General features: G+C 38.3%; 1 protein-coding gene across 3 annotated transcripts; it reads left to right on the forward strand.

The window, feature by feature from the left end:
- Positions 1–44: 44 nt before the first annotated feature.
- On the forward strand, positions 45–23,511 carry STT3A (STT3 oligosaccharyltransferase complex catalytic subunit A). Of its 3 annotated transcripts, none has more exons than XM_004469252.4 (18): positions 45–126; positions 2,177–2,303; positions 3,063–3,123; positions 6,311–6,432; positions 6,819–6,964; positions 8,171–8,261; positions 9,321–9,427; positions 10,112–10,276; positions 11,832–12,012; positions 12,794–12,949; positions 14,101–14,192; positions 14,875–15,030; positions 15,240–15,428; positions 16,299–16,415; positions 16,534–16,636; positions 21,110–21,298; positions 22,281–22,396; positions 23,238–23,511. In XM_004469252.4, the coding sequence occupies exons 2-18, from the start codon at positions 2,216–2,218 to the stop codon at positions 23,274–23,276; spliced, it is 2,118 nt and encodes a 705-aa protein (XP_004469309.2). In that variant the 5' UTR covers positions 45–126; positions 2,177–2,215; the 3' UTR covers positions 23,277–23,511. The 3 variants fall into 3 exon arrangements, with proteins under 3 accessions (XP_004469309.2, XP_012384784.2, XP_071068499.1); XM_012529330.3 differs by having other exon boundaries at positions 55–137; XM_071212398.1 differs by lacking the exon at positions 45–126 and adding an exon at positions 162–180.
- Positions 23,512–24,270: the final 759 nt, after the last annotated feature.

Genomic DNA, 24,270 nt, shown 5'->3' on the forward strand with positions numbered 1-24,270 from the left:
CGTATTGGCGCTAAGCCCGCCAATGGGGAGCGGCTCCAGGGGCGGACTCGGCCGCTGCCAGGGTTGGTTGCGCCACCGAACGGATGGCAAAGGGAGCCAGGCGGATTCGCGAGGAACGCCGGCCAGGTCAGACGGCGGTAGGCTCTAACTTGAGAATCGGCGGCGGGCGCAGTCTCGAGCGTCAGTGGCACTGAATGGAGTGCAGGAGGCGGGGCTCTGATGCGAGGGAGCAGAACTTAGGGTCTTGCAGGGGAGGGGGCGTGGGGTGTGGTGTGGAGACATCCCAGGATGGAAAGCTGTGACGGTCTGGGTGGGAAGGTGGGGTGAGTCGTGGGCCTGGGGCGTCGTGTGGGCCAGGAGGGTGTGGGCAAGATTGGCTCTTGGGGGGAGTCCTGGAGGGGAAAGGGCTTAGGGTGGTGGCGTGTTCCACTGTGGGTGGTGTCAGAAGTGTCAGGTCTGTGGGGGTAGGATAGAGAGGTGGGACTTGCAGGAAAGAGCAGTTGGGGCGAAGGGGAGTATGAGAGGGTGTGGAAAAGCGTGTAGGGAAATGGGGGTGGGGAAATTGCAATTTGGGGCGTTAGAACTAGGGAGGGACAAGGATGTCACAGCTTGTAGGGCACAGTTGAGGAGAATGGATGCTAAGTGCTTTAAGAAAAGTGTCTTTGCCCTTTTTGCCTTGTGAATGTGTGAAAGGACGCGATGAAAATTCCCTTGAGGGAATTCCCTTAAGTTACTGCCTCCTCTATCAGTTTTCAGATAGAGGTCCCAGAGGTCTCATTTCCACTGTTTACTCTTCTAGGTGTGTTCCTCCTACCAGCTCAGTGGCATTAAGTTTCTTTCTATTTCAGGCATTCCAAAAAACAGCTACAAACCTGAGAGATTGGCTCGATTGAGGACTTCCTGGAGTTAGATGTTTATTTTGATTGCAAGATAAGCTTTGCTTTAGGGATTATAATTAAAAACACACGCAAAACTGTTCTTTAGGACAGTTTATGATGGAAAAGATGCTTGATTTCACAGGATTGGAGTTGTGAATGTATGGTTCTTCATGTCTTCCTCTTTTAAGTCCAATGTCATTTCCCGCTCCATTCCTCCGGAAAAGGTGGGATAAAATTAGGAGGGATGCGGGTTTCAATTTGTTTTCTGCACAGTCTTGATAATGCTACATTTTCTTTATTACTTAGCAGCTAGTACCCAGTTTATTGTTTAAGAAGGCAGTACTATTTTATACAGAAATAGCTATCCTCCTATGATAATAAATCATTCTTATCCATCAACTGATTATCTTGCTGAAAGATCTACAGACTGCTTCCTTGAACATTTTATTTTATTCTCCCCACCCCCCACCCCCAAGGTTTTTCTGCTAGAGCCATGAGCTTTCTCTGTGTCATGAAATCAGTTGCTTAAATGTTATAGAGATGCTTTCCCACAGCTGACTGAAGGAGGGTATAGATCTGAACAGTAGTTACAATATGATATATGAGATTTAAAGTACAGAGTGATGTGCGTATGTGCCTCTTCCTTCTTCTTGAATGCCATGATTGTAACTGCATTAATGATCAGTTATGCTTTTAGTTAATCCTACAACTTTTTGGAATTTGGAATAGAAAGAAGCTTGTAGCCAGTCAGTTGAAGCTTACATTTGGGGCTAGAAATTGTGCCGATTCAGTCATGATTTCTATTTCCTTTCTACTTTCACTGTTGAATTTAATATTCATTCCTTGCTTTCGTTCACACATTCCTGCCTTTTCCTGAATGCTTTCTTTCTCCATTTCAATATATTTTTTTTCTATTTCTCAAATCTTTCCTGTTTGCATCTCTTCCACCTCCGTTTTTCTACTTCCGTGTTTTCTCTTTACTCCTGTTGTACCAAATTGTTGCCATTCATGCTTATATTCTTGGTAGCTTTGAGAGAGTATAGGAAGCAGAATTATGGGAGTTATTTTCAGAGCACTTCTTTTTAGACTTGACACATGGACATACTTTACCTGCTTCTTTGCCAGTAGGTTATACTGAAGGTAAGGCTTGGGGATTAGTATTAACCTAGATCCGCTCTGCTCTGTTGGGTAGCTCATGTTCCTTTCTGATTATTTCCACCATAAAATATGAAAGTTAATCAGGCCAATTAGAACGTGTTCAATATCCTATGGTTTTGACCTTTCCTTTTATTTTTTAGCTGTCTGGGGGTCATCTGTTGCCACATATTGATGTCAAGATGACTAAGCTGGGATTTTTGCGGTTGTCCTATGAGAAGCAGGACACACTGCTGAAGCTTCTCATTCTGTCAATGGCTGCTGTATTATGTGAGTGTGTACCTGGGCCTCTCTTTCTTTGGGGATGGAAAGAAGAAAATCTTGAATTTGACAAGAGTGGCTTTCTTTAAATGCCCTGTTCTTTTCAGCAGATTGTTAGGCTTTTTTTTTTTTTCCCTGCTGTCCATTAGTGTAATTTTGTGAAAGCAAATAAAAAAAGGATAAAGAAATGAAAGTCAGGACTAGTGATCATCTGGGAAAGAATGAGAAACATGCTATGCACATTCTATTTTCTCAGGCTGAAAGAGGTACTGGGGACCTTGGATACTGAATTTTATAATTTCGACTTAGGTGCCTGCCTTAGTATTTTTGCAAGTCTCTTGAGAACTTATTTTTTTTCAGGCTTCCTATGTCATAAGTTTAGCCTTGTTTGCCTAACCTCTTTCTTTGTACCAAGGTAAGGTTAGTTGGGGTTGCGGAGGAGGAGTAAATATATATAAAAGATGACCCTGTAAGTTGAGTGCGGTATTAGTAGGTGAATGCAAGGTTATCGGCCTTATGTTAGTAGTTAAAATGTGTCCCACCTAAGTGGAAAATGTGTATGTCATTGATTGTCTGGGGAAAGAGAATTTGTTTTGTTTCTTCTATGTGAGGAAGAACGGATAAATAGTATTCAGAAATTATTTTATATTTCCTGTGACCTCTTTACTGAGTATTACTATTATTTCTGTAATACTACTGTCTGCCTACTATTGTTCTTTCATGGCATGTGACCATTAAAATATTAATTCTTTGGGGTTTTTTTTGCAGCTTTTTCCACCCGTCTCTTTGCTGTCCTGAGGTTTGAAAGTGTAATCCATGAGTTTGATCCGTGAGTACCTTTGCTTGGCCTGGAATTATTTCCTCTGGGAGGCATTCAGGTTCATGGGTTTCAGATTCAAATTCTAGTCAGCTTTCAGTTTAAAAATGGGTGAAGGACTGGAAATTTCTCCAAAGAAAATTTTCATGGCCAATAAGCATATGGAAAGATGCTCAACCTCATTAGTTATCAGGGAAACACAAATACAAACCACAATGAGATACCACTTTATACCCCCTAGCATGGTGGTTATTAAAAAACAACAACAGAAAATAATGATGTTGTTGAGGATGCAGAGAAATTGGAACCCTTATATATTGTTGGTGGCAGTGTAAATTGGTGTAGCCATTGTGAAACTCGGTTTGATGATTCCTCAGAAAGTAGAATGTAGAATTATCATATGACCTGGCAATTCCACTTCTTGGCATATACCCCAAATAATTGAAAGCAGGGACTTGAATAGATATGTGTATGCCAGTGTTCACAGCAGCATTATTCACAATAGCCAAAAGGTGTAAGCAACCTAAGTGTCCATCAACAGAAATAAAATGTGGACTATACAATGGAATGTTATCATGCCGAAGAAATGATGTCTCTTGAAGACATCATGCTGAGGGAAATAAGCCAGACAGAAAAAGACAGATATTGTTTGATCTTGCTTATATAAAATACCTAAAATAAATAAATTCATAAAGACAGATAGTAGGTACAGGTTACCAAGAGTCAGAGGGAGGGGAATGGGGAGTTGTTGCTTAATGGGAGCAGAGTGTCTAGGATGGAAAAGTTTGGGTAATGGATATTGGTGATGGTAGCACAATATTGTGAAAGCAATGAATATCACTGGTTTGTGTACTTGAAAGTGGTTAAAATGGGAAATTTTGAGTTGTATATATGTTACTGCAATAAAAGTAAGAAAAGGAAAAATTAATGATGCAGATTGAGGGGGAGGTATCTGGTGTATATTCAAGGCTTAAAAGAAAATCATAAGTCATGAACTTGAGATCCATGAGATTTTTTTTTTTTCTCTTCTCCTGTTAACAATTTATATGAAAGGCATTGGGCTTACCAGTTAAGTTCTAAAGTACTGAGGGAAATTTAAGACTCAGAGCTCGATAAAAGATGTTATTAGATAAAAAAGATACAGGTGAAAGCCCTCTGTAATATTAATAGCTAACATTCATTGTTATGTTCGCCATACACTTTTTTTCAGATTCTTTTTTTTGATGGACCCAGACCTTGTATATGGGAAGCTGGTGCTCAACCACTGAGCCACATTGGCTTCTCTGGTTGTTTTTTTCATTTATTTTCCTTGTTTTTCTTTTTTCAGGAGGCTTCGGAAGTCAAACCCAGAACCTCCCATGTAGGAGGTGGGGGCTCAACTGCTTGAGCCACATCCACTTGCAGATTATTTCTAAATCTTTACAATAACCTTATGTGGGTACAGTTATTCCTTTTTGCATCTAATGAGTCTGAGGCCTGTGATAACTTACCAAGGAGTCAAGATTTGAATATAGGTTTGTCTAACTCCAGAGACTGGTGTCTTAATTACTATACTATATTGCCTAAAGTTAAGACTTAATAAAAAAATTTTAATTTTTATTTAAAAATTGTAATTTTTAAATATAATATTACAAGTTATCAGAGTATCATTGATATCTTAAAAATATGTTCACCTTGTGGAGCATTGGTTCAAAAGTATAATATCTATGCATATTTAAAAATTTACCATTTTGATTTATGTAGATATTTGAAAGTACTTTGGAGACATACAGACAGTTTTTTGGGGGACCTCCCAATCAATTTTGTTTTTCTCACAAATATGGTGTCTTACATCTTTTTGTGTTTTCCTTTATCACCTGTCTGTCTTCTTTCTCAGACCTTCTGAATGAGGTGAGATGGTCAGGGAAAGGAACAGTTTCATGATCTGTAATCATAGAGCTATAAGGGACTGTAAAAATCATGCAACTTGATGCTTCATTTTGCAGAGGAGAAAACTGAGGCCCAGGTGTTCGTGAGTTGCTCATGATTTGGTGACATCTGGGACTAGGTCTCCTGTTTCTTGACCCCAGTCTGGACCTATTTTCACTAACGTATATTTTCTCTGTCTCACTCTGTTTCTCCTACTGTTAGATAAAGGACACAGTTCTGGTGTTGACTGCCTGCTACCCTCATCCCTTCTGTCTCTGACAGTAACCAAAATTACATTCATCAGTGACAAACAGGACAGAGATTTCTGCCATCTGCTACTTATTTCAGCTGCTAAAATTTGACTGACCAAGGAAGAAATAAGGTTGGGGGGCAGGCAGGAAGGATGGTTAGTCATGATTATCTCTAGTAATTAAACTGTCCTTAGTTTGAGACCCTTTTAGTACTTTTTAATTTTTCTTTTTGCCTGCCTTGCTTCCATCCACTCATCTTCCCCTCCCTCCCTTCCTTCCCTTTTTAAAAAAAAAAAATTCTTTTTAAATGAGAAATTTGAGAGAAGGGGTTACACAGTTTGGACCTAAAGAACCATGTCCTTCCATGAATAGCTCTAAGCATTTTATATCAGATATTTTTTTAATGTACTCCTATTTATGGTGATGTTCAGAGCATTTTAAATAATATGAATGGACCTTGTTAAGAGTTTAAACACTCATGAAGAAGTTTATTTGTGGAGTGGTTTAAAAATCTTTCATCCTGTTTGTGGTGTTCCACCAGTATCTTCAGGGATGCTCGTCCCGTGAAGTTAGCCATAGGTCCTGCACGTGGTGTAGAATTGTGCTTCTGTGTATTCCTGTCACTTAAAAAGGGTCACAATTTATTGGTGTCAACACCTCAGCTGCCTTGTCTTTTGGGTACGTGAATCCTCTCTGATCCTAATACCTACCATGTGCCAGTCTGGTGAAATATCCTGCTGGACTGCACTGTTGTGATGTTAAGTCTCCAGTTGCAGTTCCTAATGAGAGATGCATTGCTTTAGCTGGGACAGACCTGGAGCTAGAATGAGGAGAAGCATGGTGATGTAAACCGATTTTCATTATTGGCATCATTTTTGGTACCAAACTGGTTTTTATTGGGAGTAATGCTTTAGGTTGGTCTTATGGAAAATAAGTTCTTCAGTAATGATGTAACCTGAGCAGCAAAATTCACTGCAAATTGGTACAAGTATTTGAGTATGAAGAGGAGAAGACACAGTTTTTTTCCTTTCTTGCTATAGGTACTTTAATTATCGGACTACCCGTTTCCTGGCTGAGGAGGGGTTTTATAAATTCCATAACTGGTTTGATGACCGGGCCTGGTACCCTTTGGGACGAATCATTGGAGGAACAATTTACCCAGGTGAGGGGAACTGGATTTGTTTATTTTAAACAGAAACAAGGTATTTGTATATTATAGAATGGTTTCTTTTTTCTCTAGTAGCTTCATTTGCAGCACTTGTAATTTCATCTTGATTACAGATTCCTAAAAGTGAATCTTATATAGATATGCGTGCAGTATAGAATGTGGTGGGAAAATGGAGATGGATGGTTTTTTCATACATTCAGCATACTGATTGAATCCTTAGGAGAGAAATTTTGTAGGCCTACTTCAGTTGCTGGTAGTATTTCTGGTGCTTTGTCTAGACCTGTGTGGTCACTTGATTAATACTTTGAATTCACCCTTTCTCCTTTTTCTTAACTTGTCTTGCTAGGACAGTCTAATGGAGTTTCTTTTTCCTATTACAGGCTTAATGATCACCTCTGCTGCAATCTACCATGTACTCCATTTTTTCCACATCACCATCGACATTCGGAATGTCTGTGTGTTCCTGGCCCCTCTCTTCTCCTCCTTCACCACCATCGTCACGTACCACCTTACCAAAGAGCTCAAGGTGAAGGATTTGGGGTGACAGGAGGCTTGGGGATGAATGTTGTGGAGCCCCTCTCATAGATGCTAAAGGGTGGGGGGCTGAGAGCCTTAAGGAGAGCAAGAAACCAGAGAGGCTAAAGACAGCTTTTGTTAGGCTGAATTATTGGATACTGTCCCACTCCTCCCTAGAATATGTGGTTTCTTATCATTAGCTACTGTTTATCCTTATGAGAGAACATCCGAAGGTCAAATGTAAATTGCTGCATAAAGAAAACAATGTTTAAAAAATGCATAATTTGAGGTTTACATTTTGAAGTCTTCAGAATCTAGGAGGGGGTATAAAACTACAGGAAGTTTTCCACAGTGGTTTTTTGCCTTATGGAAGTAGTAGGCAATTAGCAATTTGTTGATTTTTTTTTTAAACATTTACTTTTAAATTCTAAAGCCATTTGGCTTCCGTAATTGACTCCATAAAGCTGTCTGTCTTTTTCCAGGTTTCAGCCTTGCTGATCCTGGCTCCCTGGATGCTGTTCTTAGTTGTGGCTGTGGTATCAGGGAGATACCTGAGAGGTGGTAAAGTAGTAGGAGGTCTTGGGAAACCTGAATTTAGTTTGGAAGGCTTTTTATCCTTCTCCTTGTTGCCCTTGTCCCAAACTTGACTCTTATCAATAGACAAGTCCTTACTCTTTTGGAATGTGAGTTATATTTTGTTGCTCCTCTCTCCTGAGCTCACAGATTGCCTGGTGATATTCCAACTTTATTACCTAAGCTCCTGGCATCTTCAGTCCAGGTAGATTATCACCTACCTTTGTTGGCTTTTTAGCTCAAATAACAATAATTCTTTTCGACTGTCCTTGCATGGCTTTTAGAGGTGTGACTGGTGTTCCTGTGACGTGCAGATATCGTTAAGGATAGGGACTGATATACCTGGGGACACTGACAGCCAAACAGCCCATTTTGGGGCATTGTCTCATGTTTGACAGCTCACGTGATTTGTTTGTCCTCAGCATATGTGTACTCAATTTCAGACTTAATATCATCATGGGGAATAGGTTGAGAGGTTTTTAGTTTCTTGTGCTGTGAACATTCCTAGTCATCTCACATCTACCCTGGAAATCGTTGGACTGTTCTCTGGGCCCAAAATAAACAGAATGGACTAGTGGATCTTCTGCTCTCCTCTGCCATAGTTTATTGGTGCTAACTTTCTGCCACCCCTCTTTCCTTCCAGGATGCGGGGGCCGGGCTTCTGGCTGCTGCCATGATTGCTGTTGTTCCTGGATATATCTCCCGATCTGTGGCTGGCTCCTATGACAATGAAGGTAAGGTTTTGAAGTGGGAAGGGGGTCTCTTCACCTCACTATGCAACAGAGTTTTGCGAAGTGCAGTAGAATCTGGATTCAAATTACCATTTGCAAAAGTAGTACGGAGTGTGGAGATTAGAAATGGATAGGAAGAGACCTCAGACAAATTTTTATTTTCCTGTCATCCTCTCTAGAAGAGTAGCTATTTGACCTTATAGGCCGTTGGCTCATCTCTGAACTCATAAAAGTTGAGTTGATTTTTGGTGTTGAATGGTCCTATTGTTGTAACATTATAATCGTTTGCTTTATTTTCCTAGCTAAAGCAAATGGCTATCCTTAAAACTGTAATGACTTTATTGGCTTATTTGCAACATATTCATTGAATGTTATCTAGAAACTTAGTGGTAGGTATTAAAAGTTTAGATAATGAATAAGATTATTTTGGTTCATCTTTTAAGGTATAATAGAGATAATGAATAAGGTTGTGTTGGCTCATAATCTATTAAGGAAGACAAATATATCCCTATAAAAATAACTTTAATAACAGGCAGATAGTATATGGGCCGTGATAGAAGCATGAACAGAGTACTTTGGAAATGTAGGGAGAAGAGAGATTAATTCAGATTTGGGGATCAGGAAAGGGGTTTTGGAAGTGGTTGAGGTTGAACTGGGCCCTAAAGTTGGGAATTCATTAGATACATATTAAGAAGAAGTACGTAGGGTATAAGGACAATCTGTGCTAAGACATGGAGTCAGAATGGTGCATGATGGTAAGGGATGTCTTTAGAATTATACTACGGGGGAGTTTAGTTCCTGGAAAGAATAAACATGGCCAAATCTAACTGAATGCTTACTCTATGACAGGCACTATTTTAAGTGCTTTCCATGCATTAATTAAATGTCTTCACAACAGTTTTATAGGAAACAGAGAGAAAGAGATTTAAAGTGGTCGTCTAAAATGACCACTATTAATAGATAGTAGTTCTGAGATAGAATCCAAGCAGTATTTTTCCAAAAATTCCTAAGCATTATTGGAACATGGCCTTTTCTTGAATTTTTAGTGTGTTCTCTCTGCAGGGATTGCCATCTTTTGTATGCTGCTCACCTACTACATGTGGATCAAGGCAGTGAAGACTGGCTCCATCTACTGGGCGGCCAAATGTGCACTGGCTTACTTCTACATGGTAACTTATCACTCCTTCCTTCCAGAGGTCCCTCTAGGATTGAGTGCCTGTTGGGATCAGCTAATATAAATTGGAAGTAGCTCTTGGGCTTTGAGTTCAGGGACTGGAGACTGGAAGTCTTTACTGTCTCTTGCCTCCATATAAAGCTTAATCTCAGGCAGCCATGGATATCCATTGTGTAATAGCAAGATAGAGACAATGTTTTTAATTTTCAAAATTCTCCAAATTCTGTGTTTCCTATGGGCTCATACTAATTGCTCAACTTCCTTTTCTGGTATGCCTCCCTTAAATTTCCCTTTTCCAATATATTTTCTCTGTTTACCCAGACTTCCTCACTTAACTGCTTCACTTGCTCACCTTTCCCACATGGTCCTAAATCCTGTGTGTGACATTGGAGTAGACTGCGACTAGACTAACCCTGAGGGGTTGGGTCCCCCTTGTTCTGTGATCCTGACATCAGAAACCATGGGAGCAGGGGATGGAGTTTCAGTAATGGGTGTGAATTTGGTTACTCTGTTTAAAAAAGTTGAGTCAATTAAATTCCATAAGCCACTTGGAATAAATGAAGTTTATAGTTACTGAAAAGAGAAGTTCTTTAAAAAGGTCACAGGTGCTCTCCGAGGGCATATGAGTGGTAGTCTGTGGAGAAGTGCTATTAGCAACTCTTCTTTCCTATCCTGCCAGGTCTCTTCATGGGGAGGGTACGTGTTCCTGATCAACCTGATCCCGCTGCACGTCCTCGTACTGATGCTCACAGGACGGTTCTCCCACCGGATCTATGTGGCCTACTGTACTGTGTATTGCCTGGGCACCATCCTGTCCATGCAGATCTCTTTTGTGGGTTTCCAGGTGAGCCCTAGATGGAGTGTGTTTGCAGCTTCGTCCACTTTTCCTAAGCAGCATCTTCTTGATTGATATATCATAGAGGGCCTTCTGATGAAGAGAGTAAGACTTAGTCTCAGCTCTGTTCTTGGACTATTTGTCTGCTTCCAAGAATGAGTTAATATTTGCTCCCGAAAGTTTTCCTTACTTTGGCTTAGGTTTGGGGGAGGGGGTGGGATATTTTGGTTCATCTGAGTGGACGTGAGTGATCAAAGTAATTCTAATAACCCCCATTTAATAGCAGTGACACATAAAATTCTTAATGAGGCCAAAATATACATCCTTTATGAAGCAAAGCACCAACCTTTTAAAAAAAATTATCCCATAGGGTTAACGACAACTATTAAAGCAGAGAATGATAGGCTATGTTTGATTTCTCATATAAAATTCTTAGGAAATTGGAACCCTTTACCAGGAGTCAGCAAGTTTTTCTTTACAGATCACCTCCTATATAGCTGGGAAATGTCAAAAGAGTAAAAATATGGTCCTGGTCCTTTAAGAAAGTTTTGTTGGGGGTTGGGGGTGAAAAAGAAATACATGCAGCCAATTATGGTATATGGTCTCTAGCGTAGTGATTCTGAAAATGTGGTTCCTTGACAAGCAACATTGTCACCTGGGATCTTGTTAGAGATGCAGAGTCTTGAGTCCCACCACGTATCTGCTGAAACACAAACTCTGGGGTTGAGGCCCAGCATCTGTGTTTTTGTTTTTTTGTTTTTTTTTTATTTTTAAATTTTATTTTTTTTAGTTAGAGCAGTAAAAAGAATTTATTTGGGATATGGGGGAAAGAACACAGCTTCCTGAGAAATGGGACAGAAAGACAGAAATACATGCCAAGATTTGGTGCAGGCCCCTCTATGCAGAGAGAAAGTCCCATCATCTGTTTTTTAACCTCCCACCCCCAGGTAATTGTGATGCCCATTAGAGTTTCATAAGTATTGGTATAAAGAATGAGAAAGTGCTGGAAGAGATTTAAAGTTACGTGAGACAGGGAGTGATTGATTCCAGTTTGGCAGATTAGAAGGAGATGGTATTTCCTTTGGACCTTGAAGTTTGAGAATGTCAGTGAATGGTATTTTGGGAAAACAAGGGGAAAAAAGGCAATGCAGGCTAAGGAACTAGCCTGAGCAAAGGCCAGAGAAATGATAATCCTAGTGCACATTGTGTTTAGGAACTACATGTATTTTTTTGAAAATGTGGCAGGTAAATTAGACCCTCTCCTGATGCATGACTGTGTCAGAACTTGTGTGACCCTTTGGTTTGAACTAGGTCAGAATAATTCAAACCTGGGCTGGACCCATGCATTTTTTTTTTTTTTTTCTAATTAGAGAAGTTTTGAGCTGACACAATCATGCGGAATGTGCAGAATTCCCATACATCATCCCACCAACCAACACCTTGCATTTTTGTGGAACATTTGTTAAAAATTATGAAAGAACATCATCAGAATGTTACTGCTAACTTGTGGACCCGTGTATTTTTTCCCTTAACATCATCCCTGTACATATGCTTTCATCTACAGCCTGTTCTTTCATCAGAGCACATGGCAGCCTTTGGGGTCTTTGGTCTCTGCCAGATCCATGCCTTTGTGGATTACCTGCGCAGCAAGTTGAACCCACAGCAATTTGAAGTCCTTTTCCGGAGTGTCATCTCCCTGGTAGGCTTTGTCCTTCTCACCGTGGGAGCGCTCCTCATGCTGACAGGTAGAGAAGGCTCACAGCTTTTCATATTAAATGCAGATTGGTACGGGCTTAGAAGAAACTTCCAAAAAACTAGAGTATATCCTGACCCCAGAAATATCCTTTCTTTTCCTCTTATTTTCCTTTTCATTTCAAGCATACAAACTCTGACTTCTTCACATTCAGTCCACTTGGCAGCCCAGTTTTGGCTTCGACATAACAGAGTGTCTTGGTAGAGCTGCTTTTAATCTATGAGTAACTGTACGTGGTGAAAGGACTTCATTTTACTTTAATAATTTTTCTCCTCTTTTATTTTTTTTCTTTTCTGTTGTAGGGTGGGAGAAATATAAATATTTGCTTGCCCTCCCCTCCAGTGTGGCACTCATCTAATCCCATATGAATTAAAATCTGGCTGCTTAGTTTGGTTGGCTTGCCATATTTTCTTTCTTTCCCCACTTCTTCTGAAAGGCTGATTTGATTTTTTCCGAGTCTGTGTATTGACTGATTCATAGCAGTACTGGAAGACATCATTAACTGAATTTCTAGAGTTGGGCTAGAACTGACTAGATTTCTGCTTCCCTACCTCTCTCTGAGTTTTACGTATAGACTTTATTGTGCTGGCTCTGCAAAAAAATACTCTCGAGTTTGAAAGAAAGGAAGGAGGGAAGTTCTCAGATTATCAGCGTTTAAACAAAAATCTTGACTCTGAGAGTATTATTAAAATGTAAAGTTATGATTAGCTAGTATCAGATGTTAGATTGCTTCAGAAGTGTTGGTGAAATACTTGTTGCCTCTTTGCTGACAGGAAAAATATCTCCGTGGACGGGACGTTTCTACTCATTGCTAGATCCTTCTTATGCTAAGAACAACATCCCCATCATTGCCTCTGTTTCTGAGCATCAGCCCACAACCTGGTCCTCATACTATTTCGACCTGCAGCTCCTTGTCTTCATGTTTCCAGGTCTGTCAGCCTTGAGTTCTATGTGTCCTCCTTCGTAAGAATCACCATGCAGTTAAAATTATGTAATCTACCCTCATCTGTGGTTTGCTGGTTTTTTGCCTGTTTACTCTGTGCAGCACAAAGGTTGGCTAAAGCACATTTCTAATATTTGAAGCAACATACAGATATGAAGTTTGATAGTTGTAGATATTGGCAAGTTCAGAGCCTCACAGTTTTGTTATATTTTCAGTTTCTGTCATATTTGTGTTATAAGTTAAAATTCAACTTTAATTTTTATTCAGGTGTTTTTATTTTATTATTGTACCTCACTCATTTCTGCTCTTGGCATGACTGAAGTTGAAGAATAGGCAAAGCTGAATGTAAAGCCTTTCAATTAAGTTATCTTTTAGCCAGTCTAGATATGTTTTAGAATTTACTCATGGTAGTGTTTTTTTTCTTTTATAATATAACTTTTAGAGCTTTTTAAAAATCCTTATTATGAAAGTAATTTATTATAAGAAATATAGACAAGGAAAAAGGAAAAAGGTAAAAATTGCAGTATAGTTCTCATCCCTATCTGTAGCCACTGTTAATACTTTGATTTAGTGGAGTGGGTGTAGCTCAGTGGTTGAGTGCCTGCCTTGCATATACGAGGTCCTGCATTCAATCCCTGGTATCTCCTAAAAAACAAACAAACAAAAACCACTTTGATGTATATTCATCCAGTTATTTATTGAATAAAATGAGATGGTAAAATTTCTTTCTTCATAAAGAATCATCATAATGTCTCTAGTATTTAGTATTATTTTATAGTAAAAATCTTTATGATACACATAGAGATGTGTAAAGAAGACAAATGGCCCATAATCTCTTGCAACACTATTTTAATTGATGTGTTCTATTACATTTTAGAAATATACTTTAATTCATTAACTCCTTATTTGGACATTTAAGTTGCTTCTAATTTTTTGTTATTTTTAAAAGTGCTCTAATAAACATCTTGGTATCTAAATCCTTGCATGTAACTATGATTGTTTTTTTCAGGATATATTCCTGGAAGTGGAATTCTTGGGTTAAATGCAGAATCAACCAGTCCTATAATGAAGATACTTTCCCTTGTAGGTTTCTACCTACAGGGCTTAGCTGCTTACTTTCCCTTCCCTCTTTTGTAGTTGGCCTCTATTACTGCTTTAGCAACCTGTCTGATGCCCGGATTTTCATCATCATGTATGGTGTGACCAGCATGTACTTTTCTGCTGTAATGGTGAGGAATGCTCCAGTCCAAGCAAACCTTTTCCACTTTTAACTCTGTGGTGCCTTTTTCTTCCTGCCTGGCAGGATTCAGAGACTACTGAACATTGTGCATATGCTTTTGTCTGAGTATTTGTAGGGCTGATTTCCAAAACTACTATCAGTTGTTGATCCTTCTCAGCACTGTCTGTAGCACACATATGTTTTGGTTGTGGGGTCAACTTGCTTGGATTCATATCTTCATTAGAGAGACATGTATGCATTTGTTGAATGTGAGCCTGTACTTCTCCTATTTTTTTGGGTGTCTTCAAACAGGGAAAAGATGTTTTTTTTCTTGATGGTCTGGGAGGATTACCCAGTGTCTGATTGTTAAAAGAAAAGGATTTTATATATTACTAGTTAGACTGTTTTCCAAACTTTTTTGATCTCAAATGACAGTTGAAAAATAAAGTTTATATCATTTATTATGGACACATAGTTATATACACATAGATACAACTAAAACAAGGTTGAAGAAACATAAACTTCTATTTCTGTAGGTGTATCAAGTGTTTTCTTTTCTACTTTGTTCTTTTTCATTGAAAAATCGTGTTGGTAGAAAAGCCCTAGATTGATAACATGTTCTGGTAATAGGTTGAAATCTGTCATTTGTGAAGCGTGGATGAGAACATGCTTGTGCTTCCTGTCTCTTTCAGGTGCGTCTCATGTTAGTGTTGGCGCCTGTTATGTGCATTCTTTCTGGCATTGGAGTCTCCCAGGTGCTGTCCACGTATATGAAGAATCTAGATATAAGTCGTCCAGACAAGAAGAACAAGAAGCAACAGGATTCTACCTACCCTATTAAGAATGAAGTGAGCATTAAGCAGTGCTAAGAAACGGCTTGGAAGACTGTGTGTGTGTGTTGGTGGGGGGGGTGTTGGGAGGAAGTAGAGAGCTGTCATAAACGGTCAGAATTGACTCGTATCTCCCCTGAATTCTTTTGATTCCTCTCCCGTGCATTGTTGACTGTCCTGTGTTGTATGAATCTAGTGTGGTTTACTATATAATTCTTCCTTTTTAGGTGGCAAGTGGGATGATCTTGGTCATGGCTTTCTTTCTCATCACCTACACTTTCCATTCAACCTGGGTCACCAGTGAGGCCTACTCTTCTCCCTCCATTGTGCTGTCTGCCCGGGGTGGGGATGGCAGTAGGATCATTTTTGATGACTTCCGAGAAGCATACTATTGGCTTCGTCACAATACTCCAGAGGTGAAGACTGGGGAAGGGGCATTAAGGGAAGGAGGGAAGGATGAGACATTTGATGTTAGCTTTTAGATGGTTGGAAAGCTTGGACAGATTAGAACTATGGGACCCTGGTCTTGAAAGAGCCTTAAAAGTCCTATAGCCAACCTCCCTTCCATTCAGGGATTTCTTTTGTTCTTTAATGATAATCATCTAGACTCTTCTTGGACATACAGTAGTGACAGGATGGTGATTTTATTGTAAGGTAGACTATCCCAATTACAAAAAGCATTTATTAAAAGAAGAAGAAAACAATTACAAGTAAATAATACGTGTTCATTTTAGAAAAATCAGAAAATAGAAGTGAGAAGAAAAGGTATAAATCTTCCATAAACTACTTAATGATAACTGCTTTTAAATTTTTAGTTTATACCTTTTGAGAAATCTAAAGTGATTAGCTTTCCTTTGCAGTAGCTAGTAGGGATAGTACTTCTAAGTCGGATTCTTAAGGAGTCAAACTTTTCAGAATTTCAATCCTTGCCCATCGTATTCCATGATTTATGTTTTCTTCCTGTCTTTTTAATAACTAATTTTTGTGATACTGTTAAAAGGTCATTTATAAAACTGTGACAGCAGTTATTTGGAAATAATGCCCCTATACCTCCCACCTATTATGCTTGTTTGTATAAAGTGATCTTGGATAAAAACATTGGGAATGTTGGATTGTGTAATTTGTGCTGAGATTTATCTTTTGATTAGATATCCATTACTCTGTGAAGAAACTGATTCCTTGGCCACATCTCACTTGCTATCGAATCAAAGATGCCCTTCTCTTGCCTCTGCTTTTTGGAGTCAGTGGAGAAGCCTACCATCTCTATTTTCCCTTTCTTCTTTCAGGATGCGAAGGTCATGTCATGGTGGGATTATGGCTACCAGATTACAGCTATGGCAAATCGGACAATATTAGTGGACAATAACACGTGGAATAATACCCATATTTCTCGAGTTGGGCAGGTAAGGTGGAGGGATCCTTTGAGTATTTGATGCACAAGGTCTACTGGGAACTTTCTTCCGTGGAGGGGCTCATATGTCCTGGGATTTTGCTCTGAGAAACTTGAATTTATTTTTCTAGGCAATGGCATCCACTGAAGAAAAAGCCTATGAGATCATGAGGGAGCTTGATGTAAGCTATGTGCTGGTCATTTTTGGAGGCCTCACCGGGTATTCCTCTGATGGTAATGTACCTGATTCTCTTTCTAGCTACAGGGCATGGATTCCAAGAAAAATCGACACATCTCCTGTTTTTCTGGCATTTTAACTAACATCTTATCAAAATAATTTCTTAGTTGGGAAGTTCTTAAGTATTAGGAATTTGAAGCTCATTATTTTCAAGGTTTGCTTTTTCCCCCCAATATTAACAAGTAATTGTAAGCTTTTTTCATTAAGTAAGCAGATTTACATAATTATGTAATCAGGAGTAGTTCCACAACCAGTAAAACAAACAAAAAACACAACATTTATAAAAATGAAAATAAAATTTAGCATTAGTGGGCCTAAACCATACAAAATTATCTGCCAGTGTAAAATGTGTTTGTGTGTGTGTGTGTGTATATATATATGTATTAAAAGTTATATGTTACCATGTTTCCTGTAGCTGTTGGTAAAAAGATATTTTTAAGAAGAATAATCCAAACACCATTTTATGCCTTAAAAATAAAATTTAAAGAATTATAGTAATATCTGTTTATTCTTAAAAAGTTAAATGATTCTGGAGGTTTAAAATAAAAAGTGGTAGTCCCATAATGTTAATCCTAAGTCCTCTTAGAATCAGTCTCCAAAACAATTAATACTTCAACTGTTTTTTTTAGTACTTATGTTCATATTTCTAAATAATATATATATTCTACTTATTGATTGATCAGTTTTAGATATACTCTATCAAATTCTTATAATAGTAAATGAGGAATTTAGCTTCTTTTTTCCCCTTTTTCCCTGTTTCAGTCTTCTCACTCAATGTAGTTAATTTACAATTTTTGGTAAAATCCAGATCAAGTGTTTTCAAAATCCTGACTGTGTAAATATTGTTCTGCTGAGCCAACTAGTACACCATGGTTACATTTCTTATCTCAAATAATTTTGTTATCCTGCAGTTAATAATTACCTGGTTCCATCTTAATTTTCTTTTGAATATATGGCTGCTTCTTAAAGTTAATATTTTAGATTATTTCTGGCTTCCAATGTAGATAGCCCTGACAAGTCCACCCAGATAGTATATATAAAGTGTAAGTATAAATTGATGAGACTGGTTTCCTTTGTGGCTTGTAGAAGCAGAGGAAGAATGATGATAGCAGGGACATGTGTCAACATTCTTGAACTTTCACAAGCAATTGAACTATTTGGGTATAGGTTTTCTCTATAATAATAATATATCCAAAATACTCCAGAAATATATTTGTGTGTTTGTATATGTGTGTGTGTATGTGTATATATTTTATAATGTATATATATATTTGCCTGTACATGTTTTTATATAAATGTACACACATATGGGTAGAAAGAGACAGTCCCCTGAAATCTTAGAACCACTGAAATCATTATTTGTCATTATTTGGAACATATAATTTTTTATGTGAAATTAAGGAGATTAGCATATGAAACACCTGACAGAGTAACTAGCATGAAAAGAAATAATGCTGAGGTCAAGAGGTCTCGATTTTTTTTTTTTTTTTTAATTAATTTTTTTATTTTTTATTGACTTTGTAATAATATTACATTAAAAATATATATGTGAGGTCCCATTCAGCCCCACCCCCCCTCTCCCCCCCCCTCCCCCCCCCAACAACACTCGTTCCCATCATCATGACACATCCATTGGATTTGGTAAGTACATCTTTGGGCACCTCTGCAAGGAGGTCTCGATTGTACAGATTTTTAAAGTAAACTCATATTGAAGTACGACATATAAAAAATGCAGATATTATACATGTAAACCTTGATAAATTTTCAAAAAAGGAATATGTCCATGTAACCAGCACCCAGATCAATAAGTACAACATCTCTAGTGTCCTAGAATTCCTCCTCACATCCCTTGCAGTATCTGCTATGGACTCCCAAGGATGGCCACTATTTTGGTTTCTATCCTCATTTGTTTGTTTTATAAACAGATTTATTGAAGCATAATTGATATACAGTATACTGCACATATTTAATGTGTGTATTTTGATAAGTTTTGATATATATATACACTAAAATTGTGCCTGTTTTTGAACTTTATATAAATAGGAGTAGTACAATGACTTCTCTTTTCTGGCTTTCTTGGTCAGTATTATATTTGTAAGACTATATATGTGTAGTTGTAATTTGTTCCTGTATCACAGTGTATCTGTTTTAGGGCTGATGGATATTTATAGAGTTTCCAGTTTGGGACTGTTCTGAATAGCACTATTATGAACACTCTTGTGTATGTTTTTTGGTGAGACTTTATACCCAGTAATGGAATTGCTGGGTTAGAGGGAATGCATGTGTTCAGCTTTAAGAGATACTAAAGTTAGATTCACAGGATCATACAATGTTTGTCTTTTTGTTTCTGGCTAGTTTAACTCAATATGATGTCCTCAGGGTTCATCCATGTTGTAGCAGGTATTCCTTTGTATAAATGAATAATATTCCTTTGTGTGTATATTACCGTGTTTTGGTTATCCATTCATTTATTGATAGACACTTGGATTGCTTCTACCTTTTGACTGTTGTGAATATGCTGCTAGGAACTTTGATGTACACATCTATTTGAGTCCCTGCTTTCAGTTCTTTGGGTATATACCAAGAAGTGGGATTGCCAGGTCATATAATTCTCTGTTCAATTTTCTGAATCATTTTATGTAGTGCCTTGATTGCCCATCCTCTTCCCCCCCCCCCCCCCCATTCTCTCTGGTCATTATTCTTGACTCTAGATCACTTCTGGCTATTTCAAAAATTTACATCTATCTGAAAGAATAAAGATGTGCCTTTCCTAAGTCTATTAAAAAAAACATATGATGGGTTTTGATGGCAATCCAAATCAGGAATTCTAAAATGTTTTGAGTATTTTTAGGCTAAGTGACATAAGCTCCAAAAATTACATTTTCTAAGTAGGGGGGAAGAAGGGAGGGGGAGCATATATGGTTATTTGGGTATAAAAATTTCTATTGTGTTTTTAAAAGAGTCTCATTATTTCATGGTCACATCTTACTGTGTTTCTTGAATGGTTTTAATTTAAACTTCCTTTGGATATTAATGTCATGAGCAAAATTTTGCCCTTTTGCAAGTCATGTTTATGTCATATTAGTCATTTTCTATTAAATGTATACTCAAATCTATAATTAAATGTTTAAATCTGATCATTGTTCAGATTATCTTGGATGAGAGTTTCTTCTTTTTCTTTTTTTTTTAACAAAGTCATGTTTGAGCAGTGGGCTGTCCTTCCCACAATTCCTGTTACTTTTTTAAAAATCTGTTTTGTTGAAACGTATTCATAAATCATAAAATCCACCTGAAATGTACAATCAGTGGCATTTGTTATAATCACAGAGTTGTGCATTCCTCACTTCAATCTATATATTAGAGCATAATACCTTTTATTTTTCACTCTTCCATTCTTAAAGCTTGTCAGGTTTTTGCATCAGACACACCTGCTGGGAAGCTAAATACCAGTGCTGTAGGATAGCTGAGTTGATGCTCTGGGGATTTGTTTTTGGTCCTGTTTCTGGCTGTGTGACCTGGGCAAGTCACTTAATCTCTGTGCCTCAGTTTTTCCATCTGTAAAATGAAGGCGAGAATGCTGACACTACATGAGGATAGTAATATTATTTATTGAATGCTTATTGTTTACCAGTTAATATATTAAGTGCTTTACATGCTCTTAATCATAAAATGCCATAGCAACTCTATTGTAGATAGTCTTAATATTTCTAATTTGACAGATGAGAAACTGAAGCATAGAGAGTGAGCTTTGGTAACTTGCCCAAGGTCATGCAGCTGGAAGTGGCAGTGCCATAATTCAAGCCCAGGTAGTTTGTATCCCACATTGTGTGTTCTTAACCACTGTAATATCCCCTGAAACCATTTGTAATAGTGCAGTTGGAATCTTTTCATTTGGTCAGCAATACTTTTTTTATTAAGTGTTCAATGAAATGCATAGCAACTGATTTCCCCAAAGCCTGTGATTCTTTGGAGGCAATTTTTAAATCATTTTATTGAACTGAATATATCCAAAACATTATTTAACATGTTACCAATATTTTAAAAAATTACTGACATTTTTGCCCACTTTTTTTTTTTGGACTAAGTCTTTAAATCCAATGTGTATTTTATATTTATAATACATCTTAATTTGGACTAGCCACATTTTAAATGTTCAGTAGCCACATGTGGCTAGTAGCTACTGTATTGGACAGGACAACTACAGCTAGTACTTAGGACCAATTTCAGCTGTTGACTTAAGCCTGGACCAACAGTAGAGGTTTCAGGAGTCTAATACTGTATAGGGAATATTTTATATTTGAAGCACTGGTATCTTTTCATTCCTGTTTTTACAAGTTAGAATTAAATGGTACCTTTACCTATTCAAAAAATAACTTGGGGGAATTTCTGTAGAAATAGTGACCTTCTCATTGGTTGATTTAGCTCCAGCAGCCTTTGTTATGTAGAAGTTCCATGTTTTTTCCCCCTAGATATCAACAAGTTTCTGTGGATGGTTCGGATTGGAGGGAGCACAGACACAGGCAAACATATCAAGGAGCACGACTACTACACTCCGACTGGAGAGTTTCGTGTGGACCGTGAGGGTTCTCCAGTGCTGCTCAACTGCCTCATGTACAAGATGTGTTACTACCGCTTTGGCCAGGTCTACACAGAAGCCAGTGAGTGATTCATAATAGCACTAATGAGGGTAACAACAGTGATAGCTGAGACATGAAAAGTGTTTTCCATATGCCAGGCACTGCTCTGAGTGCTTTACATTTGTTAGCTTATTTAATCCTTACAACAGCCCAAAAGGTAGATACTATTATTATTCTCCTATTATACATGAAGAAATTGAGGTACAAATAGGTTAAGTAACTGCCCAAAGTCACAGAACTGGTGGTAAGGTCTGGATTCAAACTGAGGTGGTCTGGCTCCAATTCTGTGCTTTTATCCACTACTTTTTATTGCCTTTCAGTAAAGGACATTATAATGGCTAAAGGAATGAAGGGGGATAGAATGAGACAAAGGATTTTTCATTTCTTCCAAGAAATATCTACCCCACCCCCGCCAGTGGCTCTGTTGTCTATTTGCTCGTTCCTGCCCATTGCTTGTGCTTTGCTTGTGCTTGTTGCTTTTGCTTGTTTTCTGCTTGTTGTCTGCTTGTTTTTTCTTTAGGGGGCACTGGAAACCGAACCTGGGACCTCTCATGTGGGAGGTGGGTGCTCAACTGCTTGAGCCACATCTGCTCCCCAGAGAAATATCTTGAGAATAATTTGATCAGGTTAAGCCTTTCCCTCTAACTTGGTTTTGTACCAGAAGCATTTCTAAAGTGGATGCAGGCCTTTGATTTCTGACATCTGAAAGGTTCTTCTCTGATCCATGGAAGGGTTACTAGTGTGTCACACAGGCCTCCAGGATTCTTGGATGACAGTCCTCAGGAATAGAGGGGCTCTTAGAAGAGATAAGCTCCATGGACTCTGCCAACCCTCTTGGAGAGAACTTGAGTTAGGGTAACACTCGATTTGTCCTTATTACCTGAATCCTTTTCTGCATGCCATACTATTTGCAACCAAACTGCTGACTGAGGAATAACAATCCTATTAGTAGATCTTGTACTTAATTATAAAGAAGCGTGTCTCCTTTTTTGTGCCCTTCTAGAGCGTCCACCAGGCTTTGACCGTGTCCGAAATGCTGAGATTGGGAATAAGGACTTTGAGCTTGATGTCCTGGAGGAAGCATATACCACAGAACATTGGCTGGTTAGGATATACAAGGTGGGCAGATGCTGCATTGTCTCAGAAAGCAGCTCTCATGTTTGCATATTCGTTCTGGTGCTGAAATGAATGGGCCACATGTTTCTTAAATGGGAACTTTGCTAAAGACACCTATGCCTGGAAAGTAGCTTGCAGTTCATTCAGAATGTCATTATTTTATTTTAATAAAAATAAAAAAATATTTTTTATTTATTAAAATAAATAAATGGGAGGAGTAGCTCTGTGGCTGAGTGCTGGCTTCCCACATGTGAGGTTCTGGGTGCAATCCCTGGCCCTGGAACCTCCAGGAAGAAATAAATTTAAAATAGAGCTCACTATTAAAAAAACAAACATGTGTGTATATATATATATATATATATATATATATATATATATATATATATGTGTATATATGTATATGTATATAAATAATAAAACAATGACAGCATGGCTATCATTTTGACGATTGTTGCTGTGATATTTTCCCAAGTGGGGCTTGACTTGATTTGCTTCAGTGGTTATCAGGCTTGCTGGAAAAAAAGTAAAAGTGTTTTTCTGTTTTCAAACTACATTTTCTTCTCTCCCACTGAAGAATTTATGCCAGGGAGTCATAAAAGAGGGTGTTATATATCTCTTAACATAAAATTGAGAATCCTTGGTCTTTTTGGAGGGGAGATCATTTATACTGCTCCTCAGAGGTACTCTGAAAGGCTAAGCAGAGGAGTAGCTAGTCTTTAACCACTACCAAACCAGGCAGCAGAATCCAACATAATCCCTTCCCCTCTGGGTGAACCCCCTCAATAGGAAAGTTCTCTAAAGTTGATCTGATTGTAGATATTAAAGTGACATCTTTATGTTGCAGGTAAAGGACCTGGATAATCGAGGCTTGTCAAGGACATAAACATCACATCCAGCTCTGATACGCTTCGCACTGAGCACATCCTGTTGAGGATGCTGAAGACATTTTTTATATGCAGTTTATAAGAACAGAGCATGATGGGATTAGAATTATCTGGAAGTTTTGCCCTGGGCAGTATGGGCTGGGCCAAATGGATTGATTTTTATAATTCTGAGCAGGTTACCAAATGAAATGTCGTGGCTTTACTTTATTCAATAAAGGGGGTCATTTTTTTTAACGTGCCTTATTTACTTATGGTGGCTCACTTGAGGAAGGCAAAAGTTTATGCTCTGCTGATAGAAGAACAGCAGATTTCATGCATACTCTCAGCTCCCTAAATGAGCCAGTAGGGGGCATTCTGTCTTTCTCTGTTAAATCTGAAAAACTATTTGAGGACTAGCTCAGATCGGGCCATCTATAATCTTTTTCAGCCTTTCTGCATTGCAGCACCCAGCACAATTCCTTACATATAGTGGGTTCTCAGTAAACTTTTGTGGAATGAATAAATGTTTGTGAGACCAAGGGAGTGCCATTTCTTGGCAGAAAAAGGTTTGTTGCCATCAAGTCTCTGTCTTCAATGTTTCGTCCTTAAAGTCTCTTTGAATTTACAAGGGACAGGTGGCTAGCCAGGCCTGATCTCTTAAATACTCTTTGGGACTATACTTTTTGTTTTGGGGTGCTGGGAGGGGTGGTCAGGAATAAATCAAGTGTGACTAAATCAGCAGTTTGGAAGACTGAAAGTGAACAGTGGAATTACTCTTTACAATGGAAAGGAAGAAATTCCTCTAACATTAAGGATAGAGCTTGGTGGTCAGTAAATGTTTCTGAATCAGCTTAAAGGTAATCATACATATTTGTTTGAAATTCAGCTTTTCATTTGTCCACAACTATGCTAAAAGTCTTATAATTATTTAATAGTGAGCTACTTTCTCCCTTAATCTCAGGTTTTTATCATATACCAATTAATTTGGATTGTCTGGGTTTGAAGGCCTTGGCA

The sequence above is a fragment of the Dasypus novemcinctus genome, chromosome 27 (assembly GCF_030445035.2).
Source record: "Dasypus novemcinctus isolate mDasNov1 chromosome 27, mDasNov1.1.hap2, whole genome shotgun sequence".
Classification (NCBI taxonomy): domain Eukaryota; kingdom Metazoa; phylum Chordata; class Mammalia; order Cingulata; family Dasypodidae; genus Dasypus; species Dasypus novemcinctus.

What these genes read in the sequence shown, in the direction of transcription:
- STT3A (XM_012529330.3), top strand. Translation starts at nt 84, where the DNA reads ATGGCAAAGGGAGCCAGGCGGATTCGCGAGGAACGCCGGCCAGGTCAG. An exon ending in TCTCTTTTGTGGGTTTCCAG is followed by an intron (nt 10,277 to 11,831) that starts GTGAGCCCTAGA and finishes TTTCATCTACAG; the next exon opens with CCTGTTCTTTCATCAGAGCA. An exon ending in TGTACTTTTCTGCTGTAATG is followed by an intron (nt 14,193 to 14,874) that starts GTGAGGAATGCT and finishes TGTCTCTTTCAG; the next exon opens with GTGCGTCTCATGTTAGTGTT.